General features: G+C 42.1%; 1 protein-coding gene across 5 annotated transcripts in view; it reads right to left on the reverse strand.

The window, feature by feature from the left end:
- APLF (aprataxin and PNKP like factor) overlaps positions 1 to 16,122 on the reverse strand; it is a 30,264-nt gene extending 14,142 nt beyond the window's left edge. For 2 of the 5 annotated variants that reach the window (XM_064414898.1, XM_064414897.1), the window contains exons 1-4: positions 7,121 to 7,461; positions 5,225 to 5,367; positions 4,439 to 4,569; positions 2,526 to 2,700 (exon numbers count right to left, since the gene is read on the reverse strand). In XM_064414898.1, the coding sequence (XP_064270968.1) occupies positions 2,526 to 2,700; positions 4,439 to 4,569; positions 5,225 to 5,367; positions 7,121 to 7,460 (789 nt within the window). In that variant the 5' untranslated portion in view covers position 7,461. Of the gene's footprint in view, positions 1 to 2,525; positions 2,701 to 4,438; positions 4,570 to 5,224; positions 5,368 to 6,749; positions 7,073 to 7,120; positions 7,462 to 7,507; positions 7,551 to 15,252 lie in introns of those variants that run through there. The other 3 variants (XM_064414899.1, XM_064414900.1, XM_064414901.1) reach the window with 3 other exon arrangements.
- Between the last annotated feature and the right edge of the window lie 10 nt (positions 16,123 to 16,132).

Consider the following 16,132-nt stretch of genomic DNA (forward strand, 5'->3'; position numbering starts at 1 on the left):
CTCCACTTCCTAAACTCAAGTTCATGCTAAACACAGCTGCTGAATGAAAACCGCAAGTTCAGAAAACACACAGAGAAAAACTTATCTTAAAAGAAAAACACATCTTAAAAGAAAAACTTCTCTAACAGCTTCCTTCCTCAGTTTCATTTCCCTCACATGACCTGTTCTCTCATCACCTCAGGTTGAGAACAGTTTAAATTAACTTACAATTTAAAGTACTGCTCCTGAAAAATTAATGGGGATTATAGAGGTGAAGATGTAGTAGACTGTAGAAGAATGTAGACTCCTACCCATGAATCAATTTAAATTATTAAGGAATCACTTACTAATTTAATGTGTTTCTTAATAATTTAAGCACCAAGATACATGGAGTATATATGTATTTATCCACATAGAAGATATATGGGAACTCAGGACACATACCCTGAGGTCAATCCCACACTGATACATCTTAAATGCTTCAGCTCATGACTCTAAATCACAACAGTCTGTCACAGACACCATTAAGCAAATATTTCAGCTTTGACACATACTGCATTTTAAATTTTGGAAAAAAAAAATGGTACATTTAAAATAAGAAATGTGTTCTTTAGAAAAAGAATTTGAGATACACAACTGAGGAAAAAACACTGTCCTGACAATTGAGGCATTACCTGGAAACATATTACATTCAAGGCTGAACTACTTTGATACATCATAGAACTATTCAAATGTCTGTGCTTTCTAAAGATTATTATCTATCTTTCCCCTCCAGTAAATTTATACTTAGTTTACACAGGTGTGTTTTGCAGAGCTTGAAAATCAACCAGTGATTTCCTACTTGATTTTGTTCCTTTCCAAGCAAGTCTCATAAAATGTTATCCAAAACCAATTACATTTGAGCAGCAACTTGATTAAGAAAGGGCAAAGTCAGCATTAACATCAGATGATCCTGACAGAAGTATATTTAGTGACTCAACTAGGAGACAAAGACAACTCCCAAAATACAGCTCAGCAATCAACTGCAATTTAAGAAATAAGCCTTCCTTTGCAAAAGAAAGCATAAATTACTGTTATTTGCCACTACCACTTCTGAGTTCCCTACCACATATTTCCACCCATTGCCTGTATTGTACATAAGGAGCCAGAAGGCACATGCTGAGTCCCTGGTTACACACCAGGCTGTGATCCAGGGAAACCAAAAGCCACCAGCTCTCAGCACTGGGACGGCCCCTGGTGGCTGCTGCCAACCACAACAATTCAGATATTTTTGCTTTCTTCTCTACAGAACATTTTCTCAATCTTCTTAAACACGACAGCAGGACCATGATTTAGGCTCTGATATCCAAATTACAGTCTTTCAGAGCTCTTTATGGTTACTACTCTTGCTTGCCCTAATACATCAGCTTCTCTGCCAAGTTCTGAAAGCAATTTCTTAAATTGTACTTGAAATTAAAATGATTTGTGAAATTATTAGGTGAAAATAAGTAAGGCTTCCTACTTACAAATTGCAAAATTGAATAATTCATTACATAGTCACTCATTTTATAACCTGGCAAAGAGAAAACAGCTCAGCAGCTGTTATTAATGGACCTAGTAGACCACTGTTACACCAAAACTACTACTACTACTTGGTCTCCATGCAGGCAGGGTTTGTTTCAATTAACCTTAAAACCAAAACCCCTTAATTTTCAGTGTCAGAAGCATTTTAAGTATTTTATCAGATCCTATAACACACCCAGGCAATTTTAATGCCAGTCATTAAAAAAACCTTCCCAAGTGGTTCACTTAAAGGAAACAAGTCAGTGAAACCCTCAGCTTGCTCTCACCAGAATATGCTTTGTTTGACTTCAGCAATACTTCTCTTTTCACCACTTGCAGGATGTTGTTAGTAAGGATTTAACTGCCTATAAATGCAGCTGTACTGTGAGATCACAGAGAGACTAGACCAGCTGGACCAAAGGGTCTGTTAACACATTGCCACAAATCATTCTGGGTTTCAGGTTACTTTTATTTCCCCTTTCCTTTTTTTGACTCAGATTTTGAGATGGTGGTATAAGCACACTCCATGCTACCTCCCTTTGAAACACAGCAGTTGCTGAGCCACACCATCCTCATCTGACCATAAACCTTCACCCAACAGAGTGCAATAGCTGGGGCAAAGCCCAGTGTTGCACTGCATCAGTTTCACACCATCACCCACCCAAGAAGATTCTCAGAAAAAAGCCACCAGCCACTCCCAGGAGCAGTGCTCTGGCCCATGTGCTCCTGCCTCTTGCTGCAAAGCTCTCAGTCTGGTACTTCCGTGGGACATTTGGGGCCCAAGTCCCAGATCCTTTGAAGGAAATGCAGAAAACCAAATCTCTGAGGCTTCCATGATCCTTGCTACAGAGCTATCCAATGGACTAGTATTTCAAAACAACAAATCATAATCAGAAGTCATAGAACAAAAAGTTATGTTGCAGACCCAACCTTCAACATGACATTACCAACTACATTCTCATTTTTTGCAATATCATGGTTCTGCCCTGAGCCAAAAAAGGTACCTGAGATGAAGGAACAGGGATGGAAAGGCAGCTTCTTTTCCCTTGATCTTGCTCTCCACCTTCAAAATCCTCTGTAGTTTCTTCAGAAGCTAATCTTTTCTTCTGCTGTACATGTACTTCTGATTTTAATGACTCTATATTACCTTCTCCCCTTCCTTGGCCTTTTTTCTTTCTACTACCTTAAAAAAAAAAGAAAAAGGGTATTTTGGAATGCAACTTTTTAGTGAAATCCTGACACTAGAAATCATTAAAGCAGAACACTGGGCACATGGCATGAGAAACAGCAGCAGTTGTGAAAAAGGCTTTTTAAACAGTTCCAATGTTTGCATGTACCCTCAGTTCCCTCAAGGTCAGGCCTTGAGATACATCTCACCCACACAGCTCCTAATCTCAACACAAACACAACCAAAGCATTCAGTCCTTGAAATAAACATTATATTCACACATATGGCAAACCTTATAGTACTGGCAGAGAAACAAACAAATAGACAAACAAACCCAACTCCCCCAAAAATACAAAACAAAAGCACAAACATAAGAAAACTATCACACCAGTAAGGACTCAACACCATGCAATTTTTATATAAATATGGCAGGAGGGAACAGTCTAGATTTAGAAGGGAGAAGAAAGAAAAAATACTGAAACACAGATTTTCTTTGTCATCTTATAATTTTTTTCCAAACTAGCCTTTGAGGAAAAGCATAGGCAGTGTGGTGGATGGCACATGACTGAGGTGTTTAAAGCCACAGCTGCCCTCATCAGTGCACACAGACACCTGTTTTTACAACAGGAGAGAATAAGCAACTGGTCAGACACTGCAAAACATACTCCTGTGGGCCTGCTTGGGTATGAAGAGCCAAATCCACAACAGCATCTCAGCAGAAACAGCAGCTGGAAAGAGTCAGTAGAGCAGAGCTGCTGCACACAGGGGAGCAGACACACACTCACCAGCCACAGTCCATACACTTGGACTGATCAGCAAAGGAAACTCAAGTCTGCACCCAAACCACTCCACACCTCCCCAAGAAGGGAAATCAGGGTGGGGTGTGCTGTGTTTGGCTCAGGGAATGACAGAAATACTTTCCCCCTCTCCCTTCTTTGGCCCTCCTGCTCCACCAATGAAAGTCCCAAGGGCAATAAATGCCATGTACAAAGTTTGTCTAATGGCAGTTTTAAAAGCTCCCAGGACCAAAGGCAGACAGATTAAAAAGCCTTCTTGAGCTTGTGCCAATGCATAGGCACCTTGTGTGTCCCACTGACTGACTGAACACAGCCTTCTGCTGCTGCCACTGCTGCTAGGCAGCAGCACATGACACATCCAGCAATTCCTCTTCCCACAAGAACAGGAGGGAATGCAACACTATTTTAGCCTTAAGTTGGTAAGAATCTATCAACTGTCATGAACTGCTCCTCTTAGAAATTAATTTTGGACTAAATAACCAAGTTTGATTCAGTCATGATTAAAAATCTAACATGCAACACCACCCAAATCCTTCTGCCTTTAAAACCTGTGAAATTAACAATCTACATTTAGAAGGGCAAAACATAAGTGACTTAGGTGTGGAGAATGCTAGGAATTAAGGAAAGAGAAACTACTTAGAATTTACATACAAAATAGGCAAGTTTATAGGAAAGGGCTCCTGAACACCCAACACTCAGCTGCACAAAGTTTATTATCTGGCAAAAACCAAAAAGAACAGAAAGAAAATTAACTGATGAAAAAGAGCTCTATCACACCCACAGGACTGATGACAAAGAAGACAACAGAAGTCAGTCTTTGTCAGCTGCCCCACACAGAGCATGGAAAGAGAAGTAGCAAATTAATACTTCCTACCACCACCATTATAATTAAAAAAATCATATCAAAGCACAGAAATGCATATTGGAATGCAATCATTATCACGCTGCAAACCTACCTCCTGTCATAACAGGCCTGGAAACCCTCTGCACCACAAGGTCTCTTTCCAGCATCCAAGATGGAAGCACTCTCTTTCTTTGAACAGATTTTGACTCTTTGCTTTCATTACCATGAGAAAGAGGAACCTGAAAGAACATTTCCTGTTTAGTGCCTTTATCCAGTTACAGAAGAGTGGTGGAAAACTAGACCACAGTTTGTACTCAGTTATGCCCTTCAAAAGCAGTCTGGGAAACCACCTACTTTTCCTATGGGGACCATTGCTCAAATATTTTACTTTTTTTTGAGTTTCCACCCACTCAGAAAGACTACATTTATAGGAACATTCATTCAGCAAAAAACAAAACAAAATATAACAGAACTTCTTAGATCTTTAGAATAAATATTTAAAAGGCTACAAACTGAAAGATTCATAGAAGAGCTTTACCACCACCTTGCTCTAGAGTTTCCCTACATAGATATATCAGAAAGAGCAAGTTTAACATAAGCCTACTTGTCCAAGAAAAAAAAACCCAAACCCCACAAACATAAAAGCCTTTCTTGCATTCCTACAGTTTATTTCTCCAGAAAGTAACCAGACTCTAAATCTCTAAAACAATGCAAATGCACCAAAGTCACATTCATTATTTACTGAAAACAACATTATCATTTTGAATTTCCTGAGCCAGTCCACCCTAGGGATCTCAACTACAGCAAAGGCTGACATTTCATTTGTATAGAGAACATAGCTTTCAGTACATGCTTACAAATATTAAACTTCATTAAAAACTTAATGACACCCACCACAAATCTGGAGGTAGCATCATTATTCCTCGTTTCTGTGGCTCCCTGTACCTCAGAGCTGGAACATTCCATTAATAACGGAATACAGGACATCTCAACAGCACGAACAGTTGGTGCTTCTGCATCAGCCTCCTGATGTTTTTCTGACAAAACAAAATCAATTTTGTCTACTCACACAACTACAAATATAAACATGCACTTTTGACTCAAACACAGAAGTTGGTATTTTGTTGTTAAAAGTTGTTAATGTTTGCCATTAACAAATGCAGTTTGAAACTGACTCTCAACATCCTCTTAACACAGCTTACAGAGGAAATAAATGCATCTTCCTTTTACCTCACACCTGAAGGCTTTTGAACAAAAGACTCTCTAATAACTGCTGACCACGACTGTGGTGTTTTGGGGCTTAAGTACATCATTTACACTGGCTGCTGCCATGACAAACTTCGAGAAAGCCGAAACTGCATCTTAGAATTTGCTTTATGGTAAATCTGCGCAACTCCCCAAAATCTGATCCTATCCTAAAAGTCAGGCAACAATTTTAAGATGGAGTTTTCAGGATCAGATGCCCAATGAATCAAGCACTTCCCAGCAAGTTCTCACTACAGGCTACAAGCCTGCAGCACTGAGGTGACACTAGATTCACAGGTGCTAGTTTCAAAAGTTGCAGTTCAGAGCCACTACATCTAAAAAGCTTTTTAGGTTTTGAAAGCACACCCAAACTTCAACTGTTTTTCCTTCAACACATTGCCCTTCCACTACTCAATTCACCAGCACAAATAATCAGGGAAAAACAAGTTTAACTGCTGCAGTATTCCCTGCACAGAGCACTGGGGAGTCTCTGCCAACCCTTCCAGAACTTTCTGCACTGCAGAGATGACACACTGACCAGCTGAGCTTTCTCTTTGTGGCCCTGTGAAGAGAAACACCAAGGGCTAAGCCCTCAGCCGGGGCTCACAAAAACCCCAGGATGGGTGAGGTTCAATGGGACCACCGGGGGTCATCTGGCCCCAGCTCCCTGCTCAAGAAGGGTCATCCCAGAACACACGGCACAGGATGGCGTCCACATGGTTCTGGAATATCCCCACTGAGGGACACTCCTGAACCTCTGCCGGCAATCTGTTCCATGTGCAACCACGGCACAGAAAGGAACTTCTTCGTTACAGTCAGGGGGAACTTCTGTGCATCAGTTTCTGCCCATTGCCTCCTGTCCTACAGTTCTGCACCAGTGGGCACAGCCTGGTCCACCCTTTTGGCACTCTTCTCATGACTGAGGTCCCCCCTCAGCCGTCTCTTCTCGAAGCTGGTCAGGCCCAGCTCCCCTAGCCTTGGCTCCTACGGGAGATGCTCCGCTCTCCCCATCATCCTCGCTGCCCTTCCCTGGAGCCGAGCTTTCCCTGCCCCTTCCACCCTCGGGGCTGCAGCGCTGCGCCTCGAACCCGCGGCTGCGGGCACGAACCGCGCGGGCCCTGGAGCGGGGGTCGCTCCCTGGGCCCGCGGCTCTGCGGGGCCGGCCCGGCCTCACCTCGGGCTTGCCGGAGCCGCCGGGACAGGGACAGGGACAGGCTCGGAGGTGGTGCCGAGCCCGGCAGGAGCCGCCGCCGCCGCCGCCTGATGACGCGCGGCCGCCCCGTGACGCGCGGCCTCCCCGGGCCGTGCCGCGGCGCCGCCTCCGCGGTCCCGAAACTGCGGAGATTCGCCCCGAAAGCAGCCCCGGGGACATGGCGGCAGGCAGGCACCCAGCACCCGGCCGGCCGCGCACAGAGAGGCCGCAGTGACGCCTCCCCAGCCCGGGGCCGCGGGGATGGACGCGGAGCGCGCCGCCGGCCGGGACAGCGCCGAGGGAGGGAGAGGAGCACTGGGTGACTTCGTGTCTGCCCTTCCTCCCGAGATCACCTCCCGGATTTTCAGCGGGCTGGATGTGGAGAGCCTGTGCCACGCGTCCGTGACGTGCAAGGGCTGGCACCGCGTCATCGAGAGCAACGAGCGGCTGTGGCGGCACCACTGCCTGGCCGTGCGCGCCGTCTGCCAGCGGGAGATCGACTGCGACCGAGGGCACGGCTACTCCTGGAAGGTAAATCCACCTCCAGCGCCTGAACACCGGCAGTGACACAAACGAGAATGCTGAGGGCCAATAGAAAATATAAGGAAATGACATCAGCCTGTCGCACCCATCCCGGGGTTGTGGGGGATCGGTGACAGCGTGGCGCGCTAGCGCATCCCGGCAGACGGACATCTGGTAAAATACACCGGGAGATAAAGCAAGGCTGTCCCTTTTCCTACCCAGGACACAACCTGTCCGGCTCGGCATTAGTCCTCCTGCTGCCCCGCACAGGCTCAGCGCTGACCTTCGTCACACACCAGCCCTAACACGGGACAAAGTTCCCGCAGATGGGGCCGGCAGGGACTGGGTAACAACTCCGATAGGCAGGGTGTGCTCTCCGGTTGTATTTTGTGGAAATAGATCTGCTGGTTAGGAATGACTTCCTGAAAAATCATCCTCGATAATGCTGTCTCAATACAGCTCAAGTGACACACATTCAGGAGGAAAAAAAAAATGGGGAATAGGAAAGGAAATGAGCAGGAGCTTTTATAAACTGTTTAGAAAATCTCCCCACAGACTGCTCTGAGGAGTTTGCAGCAGGTTCAGCTCCAGAACCTGCTGAATGATCTCTCCCCATTGAATCCAGCCTGGAAGTTAAGATAGATCAGGACTGATCAGGCAGACGAGGTAGCTGGTTCCACAGGTTACTCTGGGCCAGCTATGGGGTAATCTCTCACCTTATTTTAGCTGGTGTGCTTGGGAGCACTGGAGGGGTGAAGAGAGGAAAGCAGCAGCAAAAGAAACAAAAGTGGCCACTGGACTCTGACATTCCAGTAAAGTTTCTGCAATGTGAGACACAGACATGAGCAGATAGGGTTACCCTTTCAGTGTATAGATCTTGCTACCCTTGCACAGCAATTTCCAGAAATCCCCGCACTGATTGTCTGTTTTATCTGGAGGGCATTTGAAATAGAAGCTACAAACACATCAAGTCTGCATTTTCTTGCCCTTAAAGGCTGGCAGAAGAGAAGAACCCAGCCAGCCTCCAAACAAAAGAAAGGTCACAACCTAAATAGCAAGTGGAAGGTGCCTTTTTTAAAGAGTAAGAAATTCCTAGTTTGGGTTTTTCATCTTGACCACCAAAGAATTAAGGCAGGAACAGAAAAGTTGGAAGTAGAACATGTTCTGCTTCTCAGCAGCATTTCACCTTCCTGGACTTAAAGTCTAGATTTCCAAAGGCACATTCCAAATCCCTTTTCTAGCACTACTCCTCTAGTGTAAACTTGTTATATTGAATGCAGTTTAAATTGGTTCCTTTCTGAGATCTGACTATGTGTTTTTCCACCAGATTACGTTGTTGAGAAACTACTGGAAAAGCAAAGTGAAGAAAGAATGGCTTAGTGGGAAATACAGCAACATTCCTTCACAATTCAGTTTGCCAGAGAAAAGCATGTATCCAATGGATGTCGACACGTGGGGAGAAATCTTGGAAGCAGAACTTGAGAGATGATAAACCAGTGCTGATTCTTGCAACTCAGACAACTTTTACCAACAGCAGACACACTGTTCAGCAGTTGTGAAACTGATTTTGAGCTGATTATGAATTTATGATGACAACTTATCAAAAAAATTGATGGATGTATTTTTATTTGTATTTTACTGTATTAATTTTATGTAAAATTCTAAAGACAACTAAATATTTAGTTGTAATTTATATTTATAAATGTAATTTTCTACTGCACTGTCAAAAGTATGCTGATTATAATTTCAGTTTGCACTTTTTCCTTTGGAAGAGATGATTTTTATATTAAAAAAAAACAAAAAAAAACCCAACCCCCAAAAACCCTCAAGGTGTGTTTGACCTATTGACATAAGCATTATCATATCAGCAGCACATGAGAGCCCACAAAGGAAAGCTGGGGAAGGGACAAATCCAGACACCGGAAAGAATCCTCTGGGCAGCATCGCTCCGTTACCCTGACTAAGAGAGCTAGAAGTGCAAAAAGTACATCTAAGTTAATCAAGAAGATTAAACAAATTAAACAATACTAAGAGTACATTCTCATCACCTCAAAACTTCCCAGTTTTTTTAAATTATAACATAGGGAAACTGCACACTAATGGATCTAGTCCCTCACCTTTCTCATCCAGCTTTCTCTGTTACCTCCAGTCTGTAACTCTCTGACATATATCCCCTATTCCTGTTCCTTTCATGCCCTTATGCTGTAAGTTCTCATGTATTTGTCTCACGATACAGTTTGTAAACAGAATAATATTAGGTTTGAATCTAAAACAGTTACTTCCCTGGTTTATCATCTTAACTGTAGCTTTTCCCTATTCTCAAATAAGCATTAAGGGTCCCCAGTATCTGTTGTGTCTCTGCCTCTGTTCAGATCAGGTGGCTGTGCCATTTAAAAACAAGTAATTAAACATGCAGCTATGCAGTTACACAAGGCCTGCATCTTTAAAGCTGGAGTAACAGTGGTGTATGTTTCTTGTGAAAAATCTATTACTGAGAAAAAAAAAAGTATTTAAGTACAAATCTACATAAAACCAAACTTTTCTTCCTCTCCATACTCTGACTCCTTTAGGGGTTTTAATTTAAGGGTTTTAAGGGTTTTAATTCCCACTGGAAATTTCATTACATCAGTTCTGGTCATTTGTTCTACTCCTCTCTGCTCCTGCACCTTCTACTCAGCCTCCCATCTCTGCTGCAGGGTTGATGTGTTCCCTTCCCTTTAAAGACATCCCAGCATCATCCAGTGGTGCACTCCTTGCACCACCTGGTTTGGGCCCATCTCTTGCCCCTTCTGCCTGCCAACAAAAGCCACTGAAATGCCAGAAATAGGAAGATTGTACCAATGCCTGAATTAGCACTCATATGTGGGTGTCCTTCCCCAGAGAGCATGCTCAGCAGCTAAAACCACACATGTAAAGCTCACACCACCCAGGGCACGCATTAGCTACCCTCACACTTTGGCTGGTGAAACCCTTTTTCTGCTCCAGTGCTTACCTCTTACCCACACGTTTTTGCTGAAGTGCAAAGTTCTACTTTTGCAAACCCCACTGAACTTCCATTCTCATGCCATTTTTATGCCTCTGACACTTGGAAGGTGGCAGCTGCAGAAAGGTGCTCAAGGTGTCCATCACCTAGGCTTTCCACCTGTGATGCCTCAGGTTTTAGCTTTTCTATTTTTTGGATTCTTTAGAATGTACTTCTTTAGAGTGTACTTCTGAGCTTCATATTAGGGGATGGTAAGCTCTCTTCACAGAGCAGGTAGACAAAACAATTCCTTCTCTATCTGGGGACCAAGGACAAATGATCCAAATTTCAGGCCCAAGAGCATAAACAACGGTGGACTGAAGAGAGAAAAATAAGGATGGGACTTCATAACCTAGAGCTATAATTGAACAATTAGCTCCAATATGCTAATGGACCACAACTTAAAAAAGTGTGAGACCCCATGACCGCTCATCCATTTTGTGACCATTTTGGGTTCATCTTGGGTGTAGCCCTGGCTGGGCTCTTGTGCTGCCCAAGGTGTATCCATTGAGGCCTTGTAATAAACACCTACTTTATTCTTTAGCTCCATCTAGTCTCTGTTCTAGGTCAGCCTTTACAAGGCATCACCTGGCCTTCCTGCCATTCACCACCCTACCCACCTGGTTTTCCTAGAGCCCTTTGGAGAAAGCACATGAAGTTTTTGTGTGCAGAGCTGTTCGCAGATGTTTTCTGCCCACACAACTCAACTATGCAACAAAGCCTTAAACCAGCCAGGCTTCTATGAGAAAAAAAGGCTTCCCTCCAGCACGAAACCTTGTGAGGTGCTGCACAGCTTGATATCAAAAAGACCAGCACTGAAGCTCAGCTGGAGGGCCCCCCAGGTCAACATTTTATTTCTGCATTTCCAAAAACCACCTGTGGTGTTTATAATAACACCTGTTGGTGTTAGAACCTTCTTTGCAACTACTCCTTGCTGCAGTGCTCCATTTTTGAAGTGACTAGCTGACAGTGTGGCTTTATTTCATCATGGTGCAGGATGTGGCTTTGGGCCATCACCATTAACTGACTAAAGGAAAAAGTATGCACGAGATATTTGATCACCACAGGCTTTTAATCAGACCACTCAAATTTCAAGGCTAATTTTGTCAATTTGTTTCTGCCAATAGGCAGAAACGTGCAGATAGTCATGTCTCTATCCTGATCATCTTTGGAAGGTACCAAGTGACAAAGTTATCCCAACTGAAGGCAGAACAATTGAGATCAGAACTGGGATCAGATGTTTCAGCCCACCAGAACTGACAGGAAGACAATAAAAGCATACAGGTGGGAGGACTTAGGTGATGGTGGTTTTTTATGGTGATGGATTATTTTTTTATTTTCCCTCCAAATGAACTTGGGATGAGGTATATTGGGTTTCCAAGAGCACGTTGACACTTGGCAGTTGTTTTTCATCCTATTGCTTGTTCAGAAAAGCCCATCTCCAAAACCATAGAAGAAATCACCTGCTGCATTTAACACCTTAAGTCAGCAGCATCCTCTGATCAGCACAAAGCTAAAAATTGAGTGTAGGGGGGCCAGCGGGTCAAGGCCTCAGTATGAAGGGCTAAACCCACTTCTGCTATTCTGGTAAACCAAAAAACCCAAGCTACAACTGTGGGTTGAAAGGGAAGGAGGGAGGTGATGAACTGCAAACTCAGAGACCCTGGAGGACCTACCAAGATGAAACCCAAGAGGATAATTCTGTGTACTGGCACAGTTTGCTGCAGTCTCCCCCAGCCCCTCAGAATCACCCTGTCCAGCACTGCCAACCCATGCTCAGCAACTATGGATTTACAAAGCCAGAGGGGAATAAATCCAGCCTGCTAGAGCACACAAATTAGGTACAATGTTATCTGGTTTTAACTCACATTTAAAAATGTTGTTAAAGCTGCATTTTTAAAAACTTTAAAAACCTTAAGGGGCAAAGGAGCTGCTCTTTGCCAGTCCAGGAGTGCTGACTGCGTGGGCAGTTTTGTTGCTGAGATACCAGAGCTGTACACAAATGCTCCTCCAGATGCCACAGGACACCAGTGGCCATGAGGTAATGTGTCACTCATAGCACGAAATATTGGTTTTTAAACATTTCCATGGTCTCAGAATGCCAAAACCAAAAGCTGCTGTGAGCTGCCTATAGGATGATTCAGCTTGAAGACTTTAACTGAAGGTACAGTTTGAGCAAGCTGGGAACAGAGAGAAAACTTCAGTCAAATAAATCAGCCACCTTAAGCCTTTAATCCTTATTTGGGAAAAAGGAAAAGTTGAGAAAGAAAAAGTTGGGGGTTTTTTTCAGCAATAGTATCTAGCAACTAATAAATGAAATATTACAATGCCGCATAAGAGCTTTACTTGTCTGTTCCATTGAAGGAATATTTTCAATGGTTTCCACTGCTTTTCCATCACATTGCTAAAGAACAAGAGCACTGAACAAATATATGTGGGATATCCTAACACCTAGGTTTCACCAGGTACATTATATAGCCCTTTAACAGCATAGCCAATCACAAAAACATGCCAAAAGTCACCCAGTGTGGCTGACCAGACTAAATTGGCTTTTCTAATGCACCTTTATTTTTGAACATCACTGGTCTGCAGACAATTTGTTTCGCTAAGTTACACTGCTCCTTAAAGTAATTTTAATATGCAGCTCATCACTGTGTACTTAGAGATAACAACACCAGGGACCTGCTGAAACAGGGACCCAATACCCATAAAGGAGCTACATATCTATGTACAGCCCACAAGTATGAGGAGAAGAGAGGAAGTTTTTACTGTTTTAAGGACGTGACTAAAGAACACATGGTATGTTGTAGCAATTCTGAAATGACACTAGGCATTTATGTTTTCTCATCCAAGATCCATGGCTCTATGATGCCTGAAAGCAGAAACACCAGCTGTCTTTTAGGATGTTTAGGTCAAAATAGTTATAAGAAGAAGGATATGGGGGAGGGCAGAAGAGAAGAAAGGGAAAACTGAAGATGTAACTTGGGAAATAAATAATTTCTTTAAGTAAAAAATATTAATTAAGAGAAACTCAAACCAACAAACCAGTCTTATTTTACCAGTTGTATGCTAGAATAATTAAACACTTCCTTTTAGAAAAAAGCTACATAAGAGTATTAAAAGCCTGATCTAAATAACTCTTCCTATTATTCAAAAATATCTCACACATGTGCATCAATTTTGTTACTGTACTTTACCCATCGCATGCTTGGGAAACACAGCAACTTAGATACAATAAAGCAGAAGCAATGGAGGACAGAAGAGATGGTTTCTTGATTTTCTTTTGATATACTTTGGTGATTAAGAAAGGATTTTCAGACTTTTCCTTACAATATCAAAGCAGGTACATGAAAAGATTGATCATACATTGATTTACATAATTGATACTCCATCAGTCTGCAATAGGCTGTTCTAGTATATTTGATAAAGAAGGAGGCTAATGGCAATACTTTGAGAGTTCTCAATGTCCTTTTTATACCAGAGTTTGAGGATGTAGGAAGATTAGGGTGTCTAGTTATGTAGAATTTTTTTAATTAAACTAGTCAATCCCCAGGTCTCTTTCCTCTCCCTTGATCACTCCAGTTTATTAATATTCAGAAATGTGGTGAAAAACATACTGAAGGCAAATTTTAAATAATACTAACATAATCTCTCTCCCTTTCAATTGCCAGAAGCAAAATTCCATCCAGTTTTATCAGCATTTCCCTTTTATTATTTTCCTCCCTCCTGCTCAGTCATCTTTTAATGAGTTGAAGAAAAGGAGGGAAAGACACTGTCATCTTAAAACAAAGGCAGAGTCTATGAAGGAAAGAAAAGAGTTTTAATGCTGCCCATAAAATTTAACATGGAAGGCCAATGAAGCATGAAAAGCAGCATTTTATTCACCTTTCATACAATTTAAGTCTCCCTTTTACTGCACTGGAAGGAACTAAAAAATTAAGCAATCTACAAGAACCAGAAACAAAGTATGGAAAGCCACAGTTCTGGTTCTAAATGCAAAGCAGGAAGTGCTATGTTCTAATCAAAACCCCCCTCCCAAGCTTATTTTGAAGCCAAATAAAGAAGTTCTATTTCCAGAAGTCTGATGAGTAACAACAAAAGAAGAACTTTGTTTTCAGTCAGAGTTCACCTTGAGTGTAGAAAAAGCTCTATATATCAACAAGAATATCACAGCTCACAAACAAAAATTACCTATACTTTTCAAAACACAACTGTAGGCACCTACAGAAATACCAACAACCTGCAGAGGACTCTTACCTACTTGTTTTCCCTTTTCAAGTTCCTCCTATAGTCTCCTACAGTTTTAAAAGGTACAAACTGAAAAATAGCAACCAAAAAACCCAACCCATGTCCACCCCACTGCCCTCCCCCCAAAACTCCCACCCTACTTAAATGTTTATGGACCTCACCAAAAAGATTATTTAGGGAAATTTTTTCTGGATTTCAATGTTGCCCAAGCTTGAACTCAGAACAAATGGAGGAACACTTCAAACAGTGAAAAGCACTTATCAAGAGCCCTGTGAAGCAAGTAGTTTGAACTCAAAATAACTTCCCAAATATTTGAGAACAAATTATGGGGGGGAAATAGGTTTTTAATGTTTGTGGTAAAGTGAACTGTAAGCCAAAGACAGAAGAGATACTACTGCATTGAAGAGTTCTATGTAATATTGTGAGAATAAATGAAAATAAAAACTTTTCTAAAAGAGAGGTTTGACAGTAAACGTTAGATACCTCAGAGGCCTTAATTAGTTGGTTTTTTCTTTATGAAACAACTTTGATTAAATATTACTAAGTAAACTAGTTAGTTCTATTAATAAAACATTTTCAGTAGACATTTCACATTTTCTGTTAACTGTTCTGTCAAATAAAAAGCAAAGACAGCACACTGCAAAGAAAAGCACCAAAATAACTACACTTATCAAGAAAGTTATATCACCTTACCCTTCAGAAGAAAGCTGTGGGGCAGGGAAAGTAAACAGCTCTTTGAAAAAAATGATAGAGACATATTTAGTCCAAACTACAGCCCTATGTGTTATCTGTTGCATTATAAGAAGTACTAACACTGACTCAAGCTAGAAGCTTGTTGGGCTGGGGTTATTATTTTTACAGCATCTGTGTTTGTGGTTTGCTTCATACCATTTTCTTTTAAACTTCATTTTAAAATGGAAGTAGGAGTGGTGTGTCTGTGTGGGTGTTTTTATGGGTGCATGGTTAAGCAACATTTCCAAAAATCTGACTCTGACTGTAGTAGGCACGTAGGCAGTGTTCCAGGGGAGGGAAAATTGCTCAGTGCAAGTTGTGGCAAGACAAACATGAACTTAAGAGGATATTTATACGAGATTATATTATACAGGTCTTTCAGAAAGTGAAGATAATAAATATAATCCTTATCTACAATGGTTTGTTTATTTTGCTGTTTTTTAGACTAGGGCTTTCTTATAAAAAAGAAACCGATATTAATGTAGTAATTGCTGAGAGTGTGGTAGAAGTGTGATTTAAATAGTTAGAGGGTGAAAGTTAGAGGAAGCATGACACACATAGGTCTGCTGTTCTGTTTCCTCCCTTCTGTTTAGTAGTTCCTTTCACAAAGCTGTCTCTCTCTTTTTGTGCCAGTATTCAGGATCTGTGCCTCTTCCATGCCTTCTGAGTTACTGGGCTGGCATTATCATCTCTGATAGACATGTAGTTGCTTTTTAATTCTGAATTCCCTTGGACAAGATCTTCTCACTGCTGCCAAGAAGCAGAGGCACCTATAAACCCTCGCAATGTGTCTTCTGAAGTACTAGCTATGAGATTACAGACCCCATCAATATAGGATGGT

This window comes from Passer domesticus, chromosome 3 (assembly GCF_036417665.1).
Source record: "Passer domesticus isolate bPasDom1 chromosome 3, bPasDom1.hap1, whole genome shotgun sequence".
NCBI lineage: Eukaryota > Metazoa > Chordata > Aves > Passeriformes > Passeridae > Passer > Passer domesticus.